The sequence below is a fragment of the Malus domestica genome, chromosome 03, assembly GCF_042453785.1.
Source record: "Malus domestica chromosome 03, GDT2T_hap1".
Lineage (NCBI taxonomy): Eukaryota > Viridiplantae > Streptophyta > Magnoliopsida > Rosales > Rosaceae > Malus > Malus domestica.
The window spans coordinates 9,328,459-9,348,374 of record NC_091663.1 but is presented as its reverse complement, the minus strand read 5'-3'; the positions used below and the strand labels follow the sequence as shown (position 1 = coordinate 9,348,374).

At 38.3% G+C, this 19,916-nt stretch overlaps 1 protein-coding gene across 1 annotated transcript; it reads left to right on the top strand.

The window, feature by feature from the left end:
* Window positions 1-16,901: 16,901 nt before the first annotated feature.
* Window positions 16,902-18,450, top strand: LOC103422582 (pentatricopeptide repeat-containing protein At1g63400-like). Its single transcript, XM_008360648.3, has 2 exons — window positions 16,902-17,762; window positions 17,821-18,450. The coding sequence occupies exons 1-2, from the start codon at window positions 16,902-16,904 to the stop codon at window positions 18,448-18,450; spliced, it is 1,491 nt and encodes a 496-aa protein (XP_008358870.3).
* The last annotated feature ends 1,466 nt before the right edge of the window (window positions 18,451-19,916 follow it).

Genomic DNA, 19,916 nt, shown 5'->3' with positions numbered 1-19,916 from the left:
TTAAAGTTATAAACAATTTTTTAATTCTTAACACGTTTTATATTACATTGAATTATTCTTCCATTTAACATTGTCATATAAGTAAAAATAATTTTTCTCAAATTTTATTTTTTGAAACAGCTGTATCGTAAGATAATTGCGTTACCAAAAGTTTTTGGTACAACAAACAAATTGGATGTCAAAAAAGTGCAGGGAAAAGTAGGAAAAGGGGAGGCAATGGAGGAATATATCAATGAAACCATGGAAAAATTCTTCGAAGGAAAACAAAAGAGCCGTGATGAGAGGGGGTGCCAAAGCGTTTACTTCTACATAAGGTTATTTTGGTCATTTGACGGTTCATAATTTCGGAGAGCGGAAAAAATATATGTTACCGCAAGTGTGAACGCCCTTGGATTCGGAAGATTCCATTTGCATTATGATTAAGTCACCCAGAACAAAGTGAAAAAGTCACCACCTGTAATGTGATTGGCCAACAGAGAAGCAGTGCACGTCCTCGCCTGTACTGATTCTTCCTACGAATTTTATTTGTCGCAAAGCTTTTAAACGTATTGGTTGGCGCTGTTAACTGATGACCAATAATAAGAAACCACGTTTGCATCCGTATGGTTGGGTGACAAACAACCACATGACAAAAATCAGTATCGCACTAGTAAGGGGCGCCCGTCGTTTTTAGAATTAGATGCCCCTTAGGTTTTTTTTTTTTTTTTTTTTTTTTTTTTGTCAAACAATAAATTTATTATATTAATGATAGATTAGAAAATTGACGAGATTCCCGTGATGCTTAAGCTTTTTTTTTTTTTCTTTTTGTCAAAGGTGCTTAGGCTTTGTTGACTTAGGCCAATTTGAGATTGTGATTTTTTTTTAATTGCTTTTGTTGTGCTTTGGGAATAATAGGTTGTAAATTAAAATAGTTGAGTATTTGATAAACATGTTGCTGTCCTATTAGATAAAGAATGTGATTGTGTAAATCTTAGTGTATCTAGGCATATCTTGTATATTCCCTTTGATAGTTTAATTCATATTAGAGATGTAATTATATTAGACCATCTCCAATGGTGACCTAAAACCTAAAAATATTTAGCCCAGAAAAGTTAGATTTTAGCCCAAAAACAACTTTTCTACTCAAACCATTCTGACCTAAAATTTAGCCTCATATTATTAAAGAATGAATTAAGGCTAATTTTTTTAAAATTAACTTTTTTTTATAAAAAAAAAAATTATGTAGACTATCCTAAATTAATTTTATGAACATTTTAACCTAAAAATATTTAAATTCCGATAAATTTTGAAAAATCACTAAATCAATACATGAAAATCATGATAACCTTTTCTCTTTACTTCCTTTTGCTTATCTCTACCTGAGGGCCTTGACAAAGAAGAAGTTGGATTTAAATAATTTTTTAAAATTATTCTAGCCGTTGGATTTAAATTTGGACCGCTAGATTTTTTTTTTTTTTTACCGTTAGATTTGATTATATTCGATTTAAGCAATTGAATTCAATAAATATATAAATATAAAACAAAACAAAAAAATTGAATGTGGAAACCAACGGTCCAATTACCACCACCACCTGATGAAGAAAAGTAGCCATTGGCTACAGGACAAGGCTGACAAACTGGGGGACACACCCACGTGGGTGGGGTCCCCCTCGGTTGAATGCAGCTCCCCCCTAGCGTGCAGCGCGTGGAGAAAGTGGCAGTGGGCAAGTGAGCTTCACAGCTCACTTTTCACTCTCATTCGTGGGTCCCAGCAACTATTTGTGGGCAAAATTTGTGACCAGTATTTGCCTTCATTTTAAGTTTTAGGTTTTAGGTTTGGTTTAGGTTTTGGGTTGGAGTGGATTTGGGGGGGGGAAATTTAGGTTATAAGCCAACATTGGAGATGGTCTTAGGGTAAGGATTCTACCTATTCTTTTACTATAAATAAAGGCATAAAGGGGTGATACAACATGCACCTCAGAATTACATATCTCTCTGTTGCCGTTGGCCCTTCTCCCTCTCTATCCTTTATACAGTTCAGTCAAATAGGCCTACAACATGTTATCAGCACACTTTTGCCATAAACTAAGGAACTGAATGATTGTAGGATGAGGCTCTCTTATACAACATCAAAAGGCTTTCAATTGTTTTTTGCCAATCAGGTTCTTCTAGAATAAATTAAGATATTTGAAAAAACATCGAAGCATGAAAACATTCCCCATAATGCATGAACCCCCTACATTTATATTTTCCTTTTAATTATATATATTGTATATATGTTCATATATTTTGTCAATATATATACTCATTCATGCATTACGCATTTATGCTATGTGGAATTGTGAGTTAAAACAACGAAATTAATTTAGAAGCAATTAGGGTTTTTAACCTTAGAATTAAAAAAAATTGAGGATTTTTGCTGGCACTATCGTTGGACCACCGCGCTGGCCTGAAGCCCAACCGCATGGGGAACGGTGTCGTATGACACCCTAGACCATGCGCGTAACCCTTATAGGCTTACTACCTCTCGAACCCAACCAGACTTCGGCTTGGGTTGACTACCACATGGGCTTGTAGTCCCCAGTCCAACTCGAAGCCCAAACCCACATGCCTGGAGCCATGTTGGGCTTATCCATGACAGGGCCTGAAGTCCCGGCCCACGCCAGCAAGACATGTTGCTGCTTGCTGGGCTTTTGCCTTGCCACGGCCCACATACCGCAAGCTTTTTTGCTTGGTAGGCTTGTCTTTGCGGCCCTTGCCTTGGGCTGGTCTTACCTCGTGCACCAGTCTTGGCCCATAATGTCAGCAGTTTTGCTACTGGGCTTCCCAGCCACTCGGCCCATGGCCTGAAGCCATGTTTAGGTTGCCCCGTTGCAGCCACCTAAGCACAATATGCCCTTTTAGGGCTTTGCCCTATTTACGACACCCAAGCCCAATATTATTAGGCTATGGTTTTTCGAATCCAATGCTAAGTTTTTTATTCTTTATAATTTAACCTGAATGTTATTATTATTTTTGCTTCTACGATCGACCTTGTATGATCCAATCTATTGAATTAATTAAAGTGACCAGCAGTCCATTAATCTGAAAATTAATTCAAAATTATTGGCCTGAAGTCCACTTTTTGGCATTAACGATTCAATAAATTATTTCGTTTCTTTAAACCATTGACTATCTTTCATAGTCCCGACACACTCACACTTAGGTTCATGAATCAATTCACTACACTTTATTGTATATTGTATTCTATTTTCTTGCAGGTACGCCTATATATAAATTGAACGTTCATAACTAAATCGAACCTGTAGATTCGAATTTAATGTCTTTGAAACGTGAAGTTTTCATTCAAAACTTACCACATGAAACCTGTAGCTTTCATGCTTAAATTAAACCAATACATATGTCACGCCCCGACCACGAATAAAGACTATTCACAAGCTAGGGTGTGAGCCATATCTTATCAATAGAAATAAAATCTACAACCAAGATATGATGGAAAATAAAATTAAAATTATTTGGAACTGATTACACAATACATCGTGTAACAAAATCTTACATAAAATTTATTGAATACGTAGCGAAATAACTATGGTGCACAAATTAATTCACAATAAGAACTACCAATTAAATAATAATTAAATTGTAACAATTCTTTCAAATGCATTAAATATATGCAAATAAGATGGATGAATGCACGCACTCCCTTCTAATCCCGTCAACATATACCTAAAGCACCCAAGCCTGCATGTCTCATACCATGCTAATACCACTTGGATTTGAATACCTGAGAATATGAGTTAACTCCCGTTCATCCCTTAAACCCAATTTTTGTAATTAAATTCTTAGTTTCCACTTTCTACTTTATTATACATGCACTTCACCCGATGTCCAATTGTATATTCAAGCCATTTCCCCAACGCCTGGCATATACAAGATTTCATTGTTTTATAACCAATCGGTTGCATACTCAAGCCCTTCCCCCGAATCCCTGATATATACAAGGTTCATTATTTTATATTCAAGGCAAACTTCAGCCCTTGAATATCTTCACAACTCAAACACAACTTAACTCTTTTCTTACTTTACAAGAATGTTTATGTATATGCCATTTAACAAGGATATCAATAATTACATGCTCTAAAACATATGCAACACTAATCAATTTGTTAGTAACCATAGTAATATAATCATAATATTAACAACAAAGTAATAATCTTTAACATCAACATAAATGATAAACAATACACTACCATTTCCTTAATTTTTTTATTGTTTCTATTTCATTTCCTCCCTCTTGTTCTCTTTCTTCCTTTGCCACTTCCCCTTCCTCTTCTTTAATATAGTTGAAATTCAACATATGTAACAGGAGTCGGATTGCGGCAAAACTTCCATGAAAATGAGCGAAAGAAACTAGAAATGTTGGTCATGCAAAGAGGCTGGTAGAGAAGACTAACTCAACCAAACATCAGCTATTTGAATTGGGGTACAAGTCAGCACATAGATTGGATTATAGTGGTTTTTTGATATGTTATAGAGGAGATGATAAGGAACAAATTTTGTGAAGGAAGTGTTTCGATCAGAGCTACGAAAAATGGGGTTATGGTACTCATAACATGGCTGTCCAGTTTTTTGTGAGATTAGATACTAAGTTGATATTTCAAACATATTGGACGATTGCATTGTTGATTTTCCTGAAATTTGGATATATCATGGTAGAGAGATAGATGAAGAACTCTCATGAAGAAAGTACTATGATATAATCTATGGACGTTGGTGTTATAGTATGTTAAATAGGCGGAACGAATTTCTAGTTTTTTGATATCTTTCTTTTAATAGATGAAAATGACGTTGAGTTTGGTGGAGAGATTTGTTGGGTAAGGTCTCATGTATTTTTTTAGGATTTGTTTCACACTTTTTGTACATCATTCTCAAGGGAAATAAATGGAGATTTTCGATGGTTTGGTGGAACTGCTTCTCATGGCAATGATCTCCAATTGTAAATGCATAAACAAAACAAAGATTAAAGTGGTTCGCCAAATCGACTACATCCACTGGGGTTTGCTTTCTTTGTATTTCACTATATATGAAGGATTTACAAATACAATGAAAGATGGCTTAAGGCCTTAACAGTATGTAAATGAAAGGGAGAATGGCTTTTTTTGTTTGTAGTGGTTCTTTCTTCTTCTTCTTTTTCTTTTTCTTCCTCTCTCTTTTCTCCATGTCTTCCGTTGGTTCTTGCTCCTTCCTTTATAAATATTGTATGACATCTTCATTCCCATCTAGTTTGAGGAGAAAGCTTCCAAGTATGCCAATAGAAAGAAACCAAGTATTGTGCTAATCATTACCATGAAATGTGTTGATGCACAAAACCAGAGGTCTTGGAACAACGTAAATCCGATCGTGAATCTGCAAGTAATGTAAATGACACAAGATGTATCGTGGTTCACCTCAAGGTTTGGGCTACGTCCACACTGAATATGTATTTATCTGAGGGAGAGAGAGAGAAGGAGCTCTGTAATGTGAGAGCTTTGAGAAGGGTGAGAGGCCTAGGGTTTGTGAGGGTGAGGAGACCCTTTTATAGAATAAAGGCTCCTCCCCTAATTACATATTTGCCCCTTCCTTTATTACATAATTACATTTAAGTCCCTCGAGTATTTATACGAGACCCTAAATATGGTATAAACAGTAGTCCCCCAAGTCTTCAGTCAAGAGAGTCTTTTAGCTAGAGATTTGAAATTCAATCCATGTGTGGGCCGAAGTAACTAGATGATGTCTTGAACTGATGCTCGATATGAGGCAGTGCTCAATCTGAAATGACACTCAACTAGGAGTAGCACACGTTGCAAGGTTGCTCGGCTCGTGGCTTATGTTGCCTTGGTTGGCTCGGCTTGCAGCGTTTGAAGGTAAGGGAGTCCCTTTTATAGAATAAGGGCTCGCTCCTCAATACATGAATGATGGGCTAGAGTTGATGCTCTCTAATGATGGTAAAGGAGTCCCTTTTATAAAATAAGGGATCGCTCTTCCGTACATGAATAATGGGTTACGAGTGATGCTCGTGGCGAGGCGGTTGCTCAGCTGGCGGCGATACTCTCTAACGAAGGTGAAGGAGTTCCTTTTATAAAATAAGGGCTCGCTCCTCAATACATAAGTGATGGGCTAAGTCCCTCAAGTATTTTTCATGAGTGCTCTCTAATGAAAGTGAGGGAGTCATTTTTATAAAATAAGGGTTCGCTCATGAATACATAAGTGATGGGCTAAGTCTCCCAAGTATTTTTCATGAGTGCTCTCTAATGAAAGTGAGGGAGTCCCTTTTATAAAATAAGGGTTCACTCCTCAATACATAAGTGATGGGCTAAGTCCCCCAAGTATTTTTCATGAGGCCCAGTTGAGGCCCAATATATAGTACATAATGTAGTCCCCCAAGTCTTCGGTCAATAGAGTATGTTGGCTAGAGACTTCAAATTGAATCCATGTATAGGCCGAAGTGGCGGTTGTTCGGAGGTGGTATTTGTATACCTTGCACTGAAGCTTTGTAGGTGAAGCTTTGCAAGTGAAGCTTTGAAGCTAGAGCTTTGTAAATGAAGCTTTTGAAGCTAGAGCTTTTGTAAATGAAGCTTTTGAAGCTGTTTGACATGAGTGATGCTCATGAATGTTTATGTATGATTGATATGAATGATGCTCATGAATGCTTGTGTATGATTGACATGAGTAATGCTTATGTATAATATGAAGTACTGGGCGTACTTTTGATCACCTGGTTGGTGGCATGAATGAGAGTACAAGTTGTACATTTCATCACCTGGTTGGTGGTAATAGCGGCGGGTTGCCGAATAATTTTGGAGTACTGGGCGTACTTTTGGTCACCTGGTTGGTGGTAATAGCGGCGGGTTACCGAATAATTGTGGAGTACTGAGCGTACTTTTGATCACCTGGTTGATGCTTTTTTGGGCTTATGGACCTTCACCCTCTACACAACATTCCAGCCCATTTATTTTGGGCTTTTCCGTTTTTTTTTTTTTAATTACCCTCTGATGGGGTTTATACATATTAAGGGAAACCCCCTACAACCACCCCTTATCAGCAAGTAGGGAGTGGAAGCCAGATCCAACCAAATGAGAAAACATCGACCTTCCAAATAGCAGCGGTGCCTCCCCCTGCCTTACTTAATACTTCGCGAAGTCAACAGACATATCAATCTCAGGGCAAAAGGAAAGATTTACATCCTCACCAGTCTCATTTTAGTAAAAAGAGTAAGGGACACTACCGCGATAACCAAGGGTATCGCCATGATAATCCCCGACCCCAAGCAGTCAACATAGTGGGTCAAGCACGTGTCAGGAAAGCCCCTACCCCGAGGTATGAGGCATACATACCTTTGAACGCTACATGCGTGGCCATTTACCCCAGCATAGCACACTTGATACCGAAGCCAAAGCCGAGGCACCCGGATTACAAGCCCATGAAGAACATGGGCACGTTTTGCCGCTACCACGAGCATAACGGCCATGACGGCGAGAAGTGTATCACCCTTCGTGATCATATTGAAGCTTTGGCACGTGAAAGAAAAATTGATCAATTCCTCTTTCACCCTCCAAGGGGTAACCGTAACCAACGCCAGGTAAATGTGATATATTCCATAAGTGGTGGCACACCCATATCTAAATCTTCCAACAGGGGCATGAAAATAGTGAACGAGCTTTAAGGTCTGGCCACCAAGTGTTTCACATGGAAGACATCAGGGGAGGTAAGTATCAAAAGTCTAACTGGGATCCAATATGTTTCTACCCTGAGGAAGAAAGAGGTATCATCTACCCTCACAACGACCCACTTGCTCAACCGCTCGATTTCCCATTTGATAAGCTTCTTCGGTGATATCGTGCAACCTTTGGGGAGCATACGCTTACCTTTCACCATTGGTACATGCCCTTACACAGCTACCATTACCACTAACTTCCTGGTGATTGATTGCCCAACGGCATACAATGTCATCTTCGGACGCACAGGCATCAATGATCTCAAGGCCATGGTATCCACACATATGTTGTTGATGAAATTTGCAACCCCTATGGCAATGGTTACATAAGAGGAGATCAACTTAGTGCACGATCATGTTACAACACTTCGGTCAAGCAACAGCACCTGCATGTGCCTAAGGAAACCCTTTATATACATGACCAAGTCATAAAAACTAGCCTAGACGAAGCCAACTTGGATCTTCACGGTGGCAACAGTCAACCTGACAATCCTCGATATGACTCTTTCACCCAGCAAGCACAACCCGCTGAAGAGTTGGAGAATGTCTCTATCTCAAAAGATTATCTGGATCGCATGGTGAAGATTGGTACCACCATGTCACCACCCATTCGGTTGACATTGATCTCTTTTTTGCAAGAGAACACTGAGGTCTTCGCCTGGTCATACGAGGACATGTCAGACATCTCTCTCGATAGAATATGTCATTGCTTAAGTATTGACCCCAAGACCAAGCCAGTGAGACAGAAGCGAAAATCTTATAACGCTGAACGGTACGAGGCAATGAAGGCAGAAGTTGAAAAATTCAAAGGCATAGGCTTCGTCCGCGAAGTCAATTATCCAACGTGGGTAGCAAATGTTGTCCTTGTTAAGAAGAATCCGACTAAGGAAAGTCTCCTGCTCCAAAAGGTCTTATGGAGAATGTATGTCGATTACACCGACCTAAACAAAAGATGCCCGAATGATAGCTTTCCTCTTCCTCTCATAGACATACTTATAGACTCTACGCCAGGGTGTGAACTTCTGAGCTTCATGGATACTTACTCAGGATATAACCAAATCTTCATGAACCCTCCAGACCAAGAACACACAGCCTTTACTACTGACAGATGACTATTTGCTATAAAGTCATGCCCTTCAGCCTAAAGAATGCAGGAGCAACTTATCAGAGACTGGTCAATTCAATGTTTGCCGAACAGATTGGGACAAGTATGGAAGTTTACGTTGATGATATGCTAGTCAAGAGCAAACATGTTGACCAACACATCACCAACCTATCTGAAACTTTCACCATTCTGAAGAGGTATCGAATGAGGTTGAACCCCAACAAATATACCTTTGGCGTAGGCTCTGGCAAATTCTTAGGCTTCATGATAAGCCAACGAGGCATTGAGGTTAATCCTGAAAATATCAAAGCAATCTTTGACATAAAGGAACCGGTAACTTCAAAATACATCTAGAGTCTTACTGGCAATGTGGCAACCTTAACTAGGTTCATCTCTAAGGCCACAGATGTGCTCATTTCTTCAAAGCACTTAAAGGAAGTAAGAAGTACATTACATGGACTGATGAATGTGCTGAGGCATTCAAGAACCTCAAAGACTACATGAGTAAAGCCCCTTTGCTCTCCAAACCTGAGGTTGGTGACACTCTCATTATCTATTTGTCGGTATCGGCTTCAGCAGTAAGTTTTGTTCTTATTCGAAATGATGGTAATGTCGAACGGTCTGTCTACTACGCTAGCTGATGCGAAAATTAACTTAACACACAAATTTAACCCTCTTTTAACAATTGTAGTATAAGTATAAGTAGGGATCGTTCTGGACCGTGGATTATGAGGGCTTGCTGATAACCTCTAAACTGACTCAAAAACATAAAACTAAACTTAAAAAAAACTTAACAAGACTCATAAGACTCAAAGCAAACTTAAAATACTCAAACAAACTTAAAACAACTAAATAAACTTAAACTAGACACTAGGAATGACTTTGGACGAAAATTGACTTTTACTTGAATCAAAACATTTAAAACACACAAATTAAAACAGATTCTAGCTAATTAGACACTCTAAAGTAAAAGGGGATTGAGTTTTGGATGAAGTTGAAACAAACAAACAAGTATGAAAAACTAGACAGATTGTAAAACAAATTTGAGAAATAAGATGATGGATGGGATAGCTTGAGGCTTTTTCTCCACACATAACATGTATGCAAATAACTTAATTTCCAGTTACTACTTCATTGAATTATGAATGACAATACTCCAAATTAACCGTGACATCACTAATTAACTCTCAGATTTTCCTTGTTTTATTGGATTGGATGACATCATTCGACAACCCAAAACATTCTTCAAAAGTTCCCTACATGACATCATAATAAAGATACAATCAAAGATCATTACGTTTAATGAAAATCATAAGCATTGACAAAGCACTTGCAACTATGACATCATGTCACTCATGCTAGGAATTGAACTTAACGCGATCGTTTATAAGCGACATTCACTACATGTGAATATAAGTTTGTAACGATTTTGTGAAACTTCCTTATATTCTAGCAACGGATTTATGTATGCCAATTAAGTGTCGACCCTTAATTAACAAATACAAATAAGTTATCAATCAAATAGTTAAGCCAATTGCATTCACGATTCAAGAGTTCATAACTGGAATTTATCAAATTATATTGCACACATAATCATGGCTTTGAAATCACCCCTAGCCAAGAGGGGTTTAGCCACTCATATTTACAACAAAACAAAAGGAAATGAATTTAAACATTAGAAACAAAAGAAAGAAAACACTTAAACGCTCCAACGATCCAAGTTGGACAACAAGCACGTCCAAGCACTTTCCTTCCCTTCCTTTGCTACGGCACAAGGTGTTGGTGAGTGTTTGAAGGTTTGTTTGTATGGAGGAATGGATGTGAAGATGAATGGATATGTTTGGATGACGGTTGTGTTGAAATGGGAGTGAATGATCTAACCAAGTATGAACTAAATTTATATTACACACACTTCCTTTTATAGAGGATGTGTATGGCAATGGAGGGGAACATGGAGTGGTGTAGCAATTGAGTGCAATGATGCAATGTAATAATGCATGAAGTTTGAAATGATGGAGGGAACAAAGAATGGTGTAGCAATTGAGTGCAATGATTCAATGTAATGATGCATGAAATCTGAAATGATGGAGGGAACAAGGAATGGTGTAGCAATTGAGTGCAATGATTCAATGTAATGATGCATGAAATCTGAAATGATGAAGGGGACAAGGGTGATTATGCATGGCATGGGTGGAAAGGTGAGTAAGTGGTGAATCAATGAGTGCAAGGAGGTGAAAGGATATTGTGCACATGGTAGACAAAGGAAATGAAGTGGAATGATGCAACAAATGAGTCAATGGAGGGAACATGGATGATGATGCACGACATAGGAATCCAAAGGGAGTGCAATGGTGGTGCACGACAATGATGGAAAGGTGAATGATGGAGTGACACCCCTTTGTGGCTAAGCTCTTTGTCATTTTTACATTAATTCTTCTTTCTCTTTAACACATTCCTAGCCTCTTTAGTCTTCAATTTCGTCCATCCACCTTGCTACATGCATGTGCTATTCATTCCAAGCCCAAAACTGCTCCAAAATGCACCAAAATGTATCTTATTGCTTTATAAGGCCTATGCCACCAACCAGGTGATGAAATGTACAACCCGTACTCTAATATCATTTGGCAACTTGCCATTCATGCCACCAACCAGGGGAAGAAGAAATTCACCTTTGTACCACCAACCAAGTGATGAAAGCAACTCACCATTCATTCCACATACCAGAAGACGAGTGGTACAACTTGTACATGTGAACTCCTAGCATTCACAAATAATCAAAAACCCTCAAGCTTGACAACTCAACTAGGGGAGCACTTATGCCCAACAAGAGTTATAGTCACCAACAAAGTCTTATTGCAAGCCAACAGCAACTTCAGTGCATGGTATACGAAGATTAAGCTATTTAGCTCTCTTGCATCTGCTTCAAACATTTCCCATCTGTAACAATGCAAACACTACAACTCGTAGAAAGCTTCACACACTCTTGATCAAGACAGTGTGAAGCAAAACCAATTTATGGTGCCAACAAGAGCTTCATCAAAGGAGTTCAATCATAATTCTCAAAAGCTTCACACACTCTTGATCAAGATAGTGTGAAGCAAAACCAATTTATGGTGCCAACAAGAGCTTCATCAATGGAGGGCAACCACAATTCTCAAAAGCTTCACACACTCTTGATCAAGACAGTGTGAAGCAAAACCAATTTATGGTGCCAACAAAAGCTTCATCAAAGGAGTTCAACCACAATTCTCAAAAGCTTCACAAACTCTTGATCAAGACAGTGTGAAGCAAAACCAATTTATGGTGCCAACAAAAGCTTCATCAATTGAGGGCAACTACAATTCTCAAACCTTCGAAGCAAATTCAAGACTGTTCGTAGCAAATTCAATTTATATGGTTCATCCAAACCTTCGACTACTACAAGGTATGGCTTGCATCACAATCTCTTGCTCAACAGTGTGGAAACAAAATTTGTATATTTTGTCTCTCCCACATTTTCAAATTTTTAGTTTCCAAAAAAAAAAAAAAGGAAATTCAACAAAGCTTCATCAATGGAGGACAACTACAAATTCTCAAAGCTTCACACTATCTTGATCAAGATAGTGTGAAGCAAAATCAATTCATGGTACCCAACAAAAGCTTCAACTCCAAAACTCCACCTACAAAGCTTCAACTCCAAAGCTTCACCTACAAAACTTTAACTCCAAAGCTTCACCAACAAAAGCTTCATCAATGGAGGACAACAACAAATTCTCAAAAGCTTCACACTATCTTAATCAAGATAGTGTGACGCAAAATCAATTCATGGTACCCAACAAAAGCTTCACCAACAAAAGCTTCAACTCCAAAGCTTCACTTACAAAGCTTCAACTCCAAAGCTTCAACTCCAAAGCTTCACCAACAAAAACTTCATCAATTGAGGACAACAACAAATTCTCAAAAGCTTTACATTATATTGATCAAGATAGTGTGACGCAAAATCAATTCATGGTACCCAACAAAAGCTTCACCAACAAAAGCTTCAACTCCAAAGCTTCACCTACAAAACTTCAACTCCAAAGCTTCACCAACCAAAGCTTCATCAATAGAGGACAACTACAAATTCTCAAAAGCTTCATACTATCTTGATCAAGATAGTGTGCAGCAAAATCAATTCATGGTACCCAACAACTTCTTGACCTACAAAAGCTTGACCCACAAAAGCTTCACCTACAAAAGCTTGACCTACAAAAGCTTGACCCATAAAAGTTTGACCTACAAAAGCTTCACACTATCTTGATCAAGATAGTGTGAAGCAAAATCAATTCATGGTGCCCAACAAAGCTTGACCCATAAAAGCTTGACCCATAAAAGCTTGACCCATAAAAGCTTGACCTACAAAAGCTTGACCCACAAAAGCTTGACCTACAAAAGCTTGACCCACAAAGCTTGACCCACAAAAGTTTCACCTACAAAACTTCAACACAAAAGCTTTACCTACAAAAGCTTCACACTATCTTGATCAAGATAGTGTGAAGCAAAATCAATTCATGGTGCCCAACAAAGCTTCAACCTCAAAGATTCACCTACAAAGCTTCACCTACAAAGCTTCACCTACAAAGCTTCAACACCAAAGCTTCACCTACAAAGCTTTAAAATATATATATATATATATATATATATATATATATATATATAAATTTCGGAAATTTGAAAATTCAAAAATTCAAAAATTCGGAAACTAAAAAATCCGAAAATTCAAAAAAAAAAAATTGAAAAAAAAAATTGCCTAGGCCTCCTCTTCTTTGGGCCTAACAACTTTCATAACAAATATATAAGAAGAAAGAGTTTTGGGCTACCACTTAGAAAGGAAATGCCTCATTCGTCAACTCCCTTAACCGGAGACTTGGAGGACTCCTACCATATGCTACTGCACCTTGATACTCAGAAGTCTCACGACCACTCAGTGACTTGGATTTTTCAAGTCTCCAAACGAGAAGTTTTCCCCACTCGGGAAATTAAGGGAACACTACCTCAACCTACATGCTTCATTCACAAAGCTTCAACGAAAGGAAAAATTCAAAGAACTTAGTGAAGAAGGCCTTGGTGTATTTAACACAATACGTTGAAATGAAGCAAAGCTTGTTTATTGATATCTCCGATTAGTTACAAATATGTACATATACATGAATCACAATAAACAAACAAGAGGGAGCCTTCACAAAAGTTACTCAGGAGAAGTCTTAGCAATCGGCAGAGCCCCAGATCGAAGAGGCACCAGAGGGTGATTATTCGGAGCCTCAGTACTAGGCAGAACCCCAGAATGAGGAGGCACCGAAGGTTGATCATTTGGAGCTTCATTACACAGTACAACCCTAGAAGACGAAGGCAATAAATGCCTTTGGAACAAACCCACAAACCTCTGATGATTAAGTAAAATCTGACCATCAGATTCCTGCAGCTGGTCGAGCTTCCTCTTCATGTTTGTAGCATAGTCATGTGCGAACATGTGCAACTATTTATTCTCATGCTTGAGCCGTCTGATCTCCTGTTTGAGCAAATAGGTGTTAGGCCATATTAGACACAGAACCTGCACACTGAACACTGAGAGCCAGAGAATCCTTAACAGCCAACTCATCAGACCGTTTGGAAAGTAGTATGTTATCTTTGGGAGTAAGAAGGTTCCTGGCCACCATCGCAGCGGTCATATCATTCTTCATCACAGAGTCCCCAACGGTAAGATGACCAGTAGGGGATAAGAAGGATGGGCGCCATATGTTGTTTTGAGAAGGCATGGCTGCCTCTTCACCAAAGTTCAAGTTAAAACGACGGTCGGATGGGCCAGACATTCTCAAAAATGATGAAGGAGAAATGAGGTGCAATAAATCTCTGAAATAAGGGGAAAATTCCTACAAGCAATAACTCTCTGAATGTACTCCTTACACACAATTGGTGCCCTTATAAAAGAAAGGGCAACAGGGCCGTTGATTCAAAAATCAAAGTGGCACCACTTTCCGGATTCCGAAGAGGCACCACTCTCCGAATTTCGAAGAGACACCACTTTCCACATGCAACATCAGCTCCTCGGGTACCACAGATAACTTTGCCAAAGATCTCTGACAAAGTTTAGACACATAAATTTTGAAGGTCCATCTACCCTACTATTACCCACAAGAGTAAAGGAACAACACCACTGCTTGATAACTAAAAAGTTCGAATGTGTGTCAACCTCCGTGCTCCGTGGCAAGGCAGACTGGTAAAAATGCCCAACCTTTACTCACATTCGAGAAAACCCTCCCAACAAGATCGTTTGCTCAAAAATTGAAGAGGAACCACTCTAATCTCGAGAGCCAGACTCCCAACAAGATTACTTTCTCAAAAATCGAAGAGACACTGCTCTCCGAATCTCAGGAGTCAGACTCCCAATAGGATTGCTTTCTCGAAAATCGAAGAGGCACCGTTCTCTAAATCTCGAGAACCAGATCCCTGACAGGATTGCTTGTTCGAAAATCGAAGAGGCACCGCTCTCCGAACTTCGAGAGCCAGATTTCCTTGGATAAAGTTTGTCTGCAATCTTCATACGCAACATCAGCTTTCCAGATACCATAAACCACTTTTTCAAAGCGCTCTGACAAAGTTAAAACATGTGAAGTTTGCAGCTCCCACTACATTGCTATGACCAAGAAAGGTAAAGGAATATCATTATTACTTTTTCAAAAATTGAAGAGGCACCGCCCTCCGAATTTTGAGAGCCAGACTCCCAACATGATTACTTTCTTAAAAATCGAAGAGGCACCGCTCTTCGAATTTTATATGAGCATATTGTTTAAAATTGTTAGTATTTTCATGGAAGATTATGTTAATGGAGAATCCGGTTTATAATTTTCACACATGGTCTCTAATGTCTACTCACAATACTATAAGCCATGATCATGACTTCTAAAAATTGGAATCAATCTAATCATTCTCAAAGTACTCCTTATCTTAATGTAATAGATTGTGGAATATATACTTCTATCAGTAGATAATGACTTTAACAATTCACTAATGAAGTGCACAAGATGACTATTTCAAAGTGCAGTTAACAACTCCTAATTTTTTCGAACTTGATTAGTTCACTAAATGTATTCATATCGTCATTTATAGAATCCTAGTCTTCACTAATGTTATTGCATATAATTAAATAACGTAATTCAGCATTTCAACAATATAAAATCTTAGTCTCCACTTATATACGTGTTAATGGATACAAGAGATTGGCTTGGCCAAGTAATTCATATGATTCCATGGTGAGGAATAGCTTGACTTACTATCCCAACTCGCGGCATTAGTGAACAATTGTATACCAATCTTCACATGTGATAAACAGTACAAGTTAATTTGCAGATTTCGTTCAAACTTTCTAAGATTTGATTTGTCTTTAGATTGTGAAACATAGCCATCTTATCCTTTTTGGTATGCATCTGATGCTTAAGAGTTACAAAAACATTAAAAATTGCGTATTGAAAATACGAAATAAGATAGGCTATCAATAAACCATGGCTTGAAAGTTAAAAAAAAAGAAGAAATTCTTACAAACAATCTGAGGTAAGCATCCAGAGTTTTTGGTAGGCCAAAGTATGAAGTTCATGTTTTTGTGTTGGCACATTCCATATTTGAGTAGATTTAACATTCTAGCATGTTGCAATATTGACACATTCCGACCCGAAATGTTCAGCAGGACCCTTAACTAATAGAGACAATTTTCTTTAGAAATTTTTTCCAGCCCTTAATAATACTATCACACACCGTGCATGCGATGTAGTTTTACTTACGAATGGAAAGGATCATCTTTCTAATTCATTAAATTATGAGAATTTGGGCAATTGAAATTTAATTTAACGGTCACAAATAAGAGCATACTTTAAAATTATAATAATTTTAATCATTGTATCAAATTTTAACCGTTCGGATTCTCGAATTTGGTGGACTATTCGGAGAGATATATTTCTGTCCGAATAAGCATATGATTAAACGGTCACAATAACGAAATCCGTCAGAGGTTGAGACATTGAGCCTCAAGACTCACTCACACACACAGAGCTGATGAGGATGCTGCGGGCGGCAACTGCTTTTTTTTCTGCTTCTGCATCTACAGGCTTTTCCAGCGGACTCAAAGTCAGAGGTATGCCACCTGCTCTTTTTGTTTCCGGCAACAATTACTTTGCTCCTTTTCACTCTCGACCTTCCCAACTCTCCATACCTACAAACACCCAATTGCATCAGCATGTGAAAGTCAATAATTCTGAGGATGCATTCCATGTGTTTGACGAAATGCTTCAAATGCGTCCTCTGCCTTTCGTTGTCCGTTTCAACCAAATATTGACTCAAGTTGCCAAGTTTAAACATCATTCGGCGGTCATCTCGTTAAATAACCTAATGGATGTGTTTGGAATTCGTCCTGATGTTTACACTCTAAACATTGTCATCAATTGCTTTTGTCGTCTCAACCAAATGGGATTTTGTTTATCCGTCTTGGGAAAATACTTTAAATTCGGTTTTGAACCTGATGTCACAACTTTCAGCACTCTGATCAACAGATTCTTTCTACATAATAAAGAGGCTGATGCTGTCGGGATTCTGAATAAAATGTTGGAGAGCAATTGTAAGCCCGATATTGTTACTTTCGGCGTACTAGTAAAGGGCATGTGCAAGAAAGGTAACAACACTGGAGTTATCCAATTGCTTAAGAAGATGGAAGAAGCAGGCTGCAAGCCTAACATAGTTGTCTACAACACGATCATTGACAGTCTTTGCAAGGATACTCTAGTTGTTGATGCATTGAAACTCTTTTCAAAATTGGTGAGCGAGGGTATTAGTCCAAATGTCCTTACTTATAACACCTTGATTCATGGAGTATGCAAATTAGGGGAGAGGAAAGAAGCTGAGAGATTGTTTAATGAAATGGTGAGCAAATGTATCTATCTAGATGTATTCACTTTTAATGTCTTGTACACTTTGCAAGGAGGGGATGGTTGGGGAAGCGAAATGCTATATTGAAATGATGATTCAAAGAGATATTGAACCCGATATAGTTATGTACAATTCGCTTATGGATGGTTATTGCTTGCGAGGAGAAATGGATGAGGCAGAAAAAGTCCTTGGTCTAATTGTTAGCAAAGGCTGCATGATTGATGTTTATAGTTATAGCATACTGATAAATGGCTATTGCAAGCAAAAAAGGGTAGATGAGGCCCAAATGCGTTTTAAGGAGATGTGTGATATGGAAATTGTTCCAGATATAGTTACTTATAACACTCTTATGGATGGCTTTTGCAAGATGGGGAGAATACAAGATGCACATAACTTATTTCCTCAAATGCAAGCTTGTGGGCAACTTCCAAATGTTCATATTTATAATACTTTAATGGATGGCCTTTGTAAAAACCATGAACTCCCGATGGCATTGAAACTGTTTCAAGAGATGGTAGATAATAAGTTGGATCCAACCATGGTGAGTTACAATATTCTCATTGAAGGCTTGTGCATTGGTGGGAAAGTTGAATATGCAAGGGATATCTTTAGTGGTTTATCATCAAAAGGACTTCTGCCCAATGTCAGGACTTATAATATAATGATCAGTGGATTTTTGTAGTAGTGGGTTAACAAGCGAAGCGGAAATGTTGCTTCAAGAAATGAAAGAGAAAGGTTGTTCTCCAGATGGTTGCACCTATAACACCATTATCCGAAGGTTTTTCAATAACAATGAGACGTCAAAGGCGATGGGACTTATTCAACAAATGGTGGAGATGGGCTTCTCTGCGGATGCTTCTACTGCAAAATTGATAATTGATTTACTCGCTAAGGATGAAGTAGATCCAGCTTTGTTGCCATTGATAAGAAAAAAATTATGAAATCATTTTGCATCTGTGAGAATGAACTTTGAATGGTTGAAATCTTTGACAACCATGAAGGTGTTATCTTCTGCTCATTAGATACGGCTGTTGTACTTGGGTGGTCTGGTCAGCTGCCAGTTTCTGGTGAAGTGACTGTTATATTCAAAAAATTTAGTCTTCTTTATTCTCCTGTTATCTGTAAGACAATCTTGGGATGATTTTTGTTGGTTTGTTATATATTTCACATTACTGAAATTGGATTAGTGATGAAGACGAGTCAAGCTTATATCTACTAACCGTAACTAATTCTTAGAATGATTCTCCGACTCGAGTGATAAACATGAGTAGAGGCCATCAGCGTGAGGTAGTAACTAGCCTATAGTTGTTCCCTCTGAATAAGCAAACACAGCTTGCACCTGGTAATTACTGTAGTTATTGTTTAAACGTTACAGTAGACAAACGCAGCTTGTTTTCTTGGTTTTATCATCCTACTCTTTCTCTTTCACACCTCACCTTTTCTTTGTGTAACTTTTCCCTCCGTAACTTCCCTCATTCTACTCTTCTCTGTACTATGGTTTTGTGCTTAGATTAAGGCGGCCAATACCATAATATTCAAGATGTTTACCGTTCCAAGGATGATTTCTATTGCTTTATATACCTTACAATTTCTCAAAGCATCTGCTGGTTTCACACTTTACTGGAATGCTTTATTGTTCACCAAAGGCATAGTTTGCTTCGTCATCTTTGACCGCTTAGTCGATCGTGTGTCGTTGTATGCCCATTTTCCTGCATTTATGTTTTTACTACAGGATTGGTAAGAAAGATTATCAGTTGTATTTATCAAATGGAACTGACATTACATGAACTTGCATACTTGAGTGCGACCTGCTACTTGAGATTTTCGTCAAATATGTCTGTTGTTAGGCTAACTTATTGATAAGCCTGTTAGCTGGGTCATTCGGTTATATATGAAGGGAAAAGTTTGACCAAACCGACGATTTTGCACAATGTACGTATAAGGACTCTGAATTTTGAAACATACATTTCGACAGAGTTAGAGCAGGTGGATTCGGGCATTGCACGGAGGTTGGATCACGATGATCATGAGTCCGGCTCCATGGTTTTTCACAGCAGCAGAACTTTGAATCTCAAATTCAAATTCAATTTTTTTTTACAATGTAACTTTCAACTTGTAGCTTTTTAATGGAACTTGATCCTCTTCGAG

Excerpts from the sequence above, each read along its gene's own strand:
- LOC103422582 (XM_008360648.3), top strand. The coding sequence starts at position 16,902 with ATGAGGATGCTGCGGGCGGCAACTGCTTTTTTTTCTGCTTCTGCATCT. Across the intron at positions 17,763-17,820 it reads AGAGATTGTTTAATGAAATG|GAGGGGATGGTTGGGGAAGC; the intron begins GTGAGCAAATGT and ends ACACTTTGCAAG.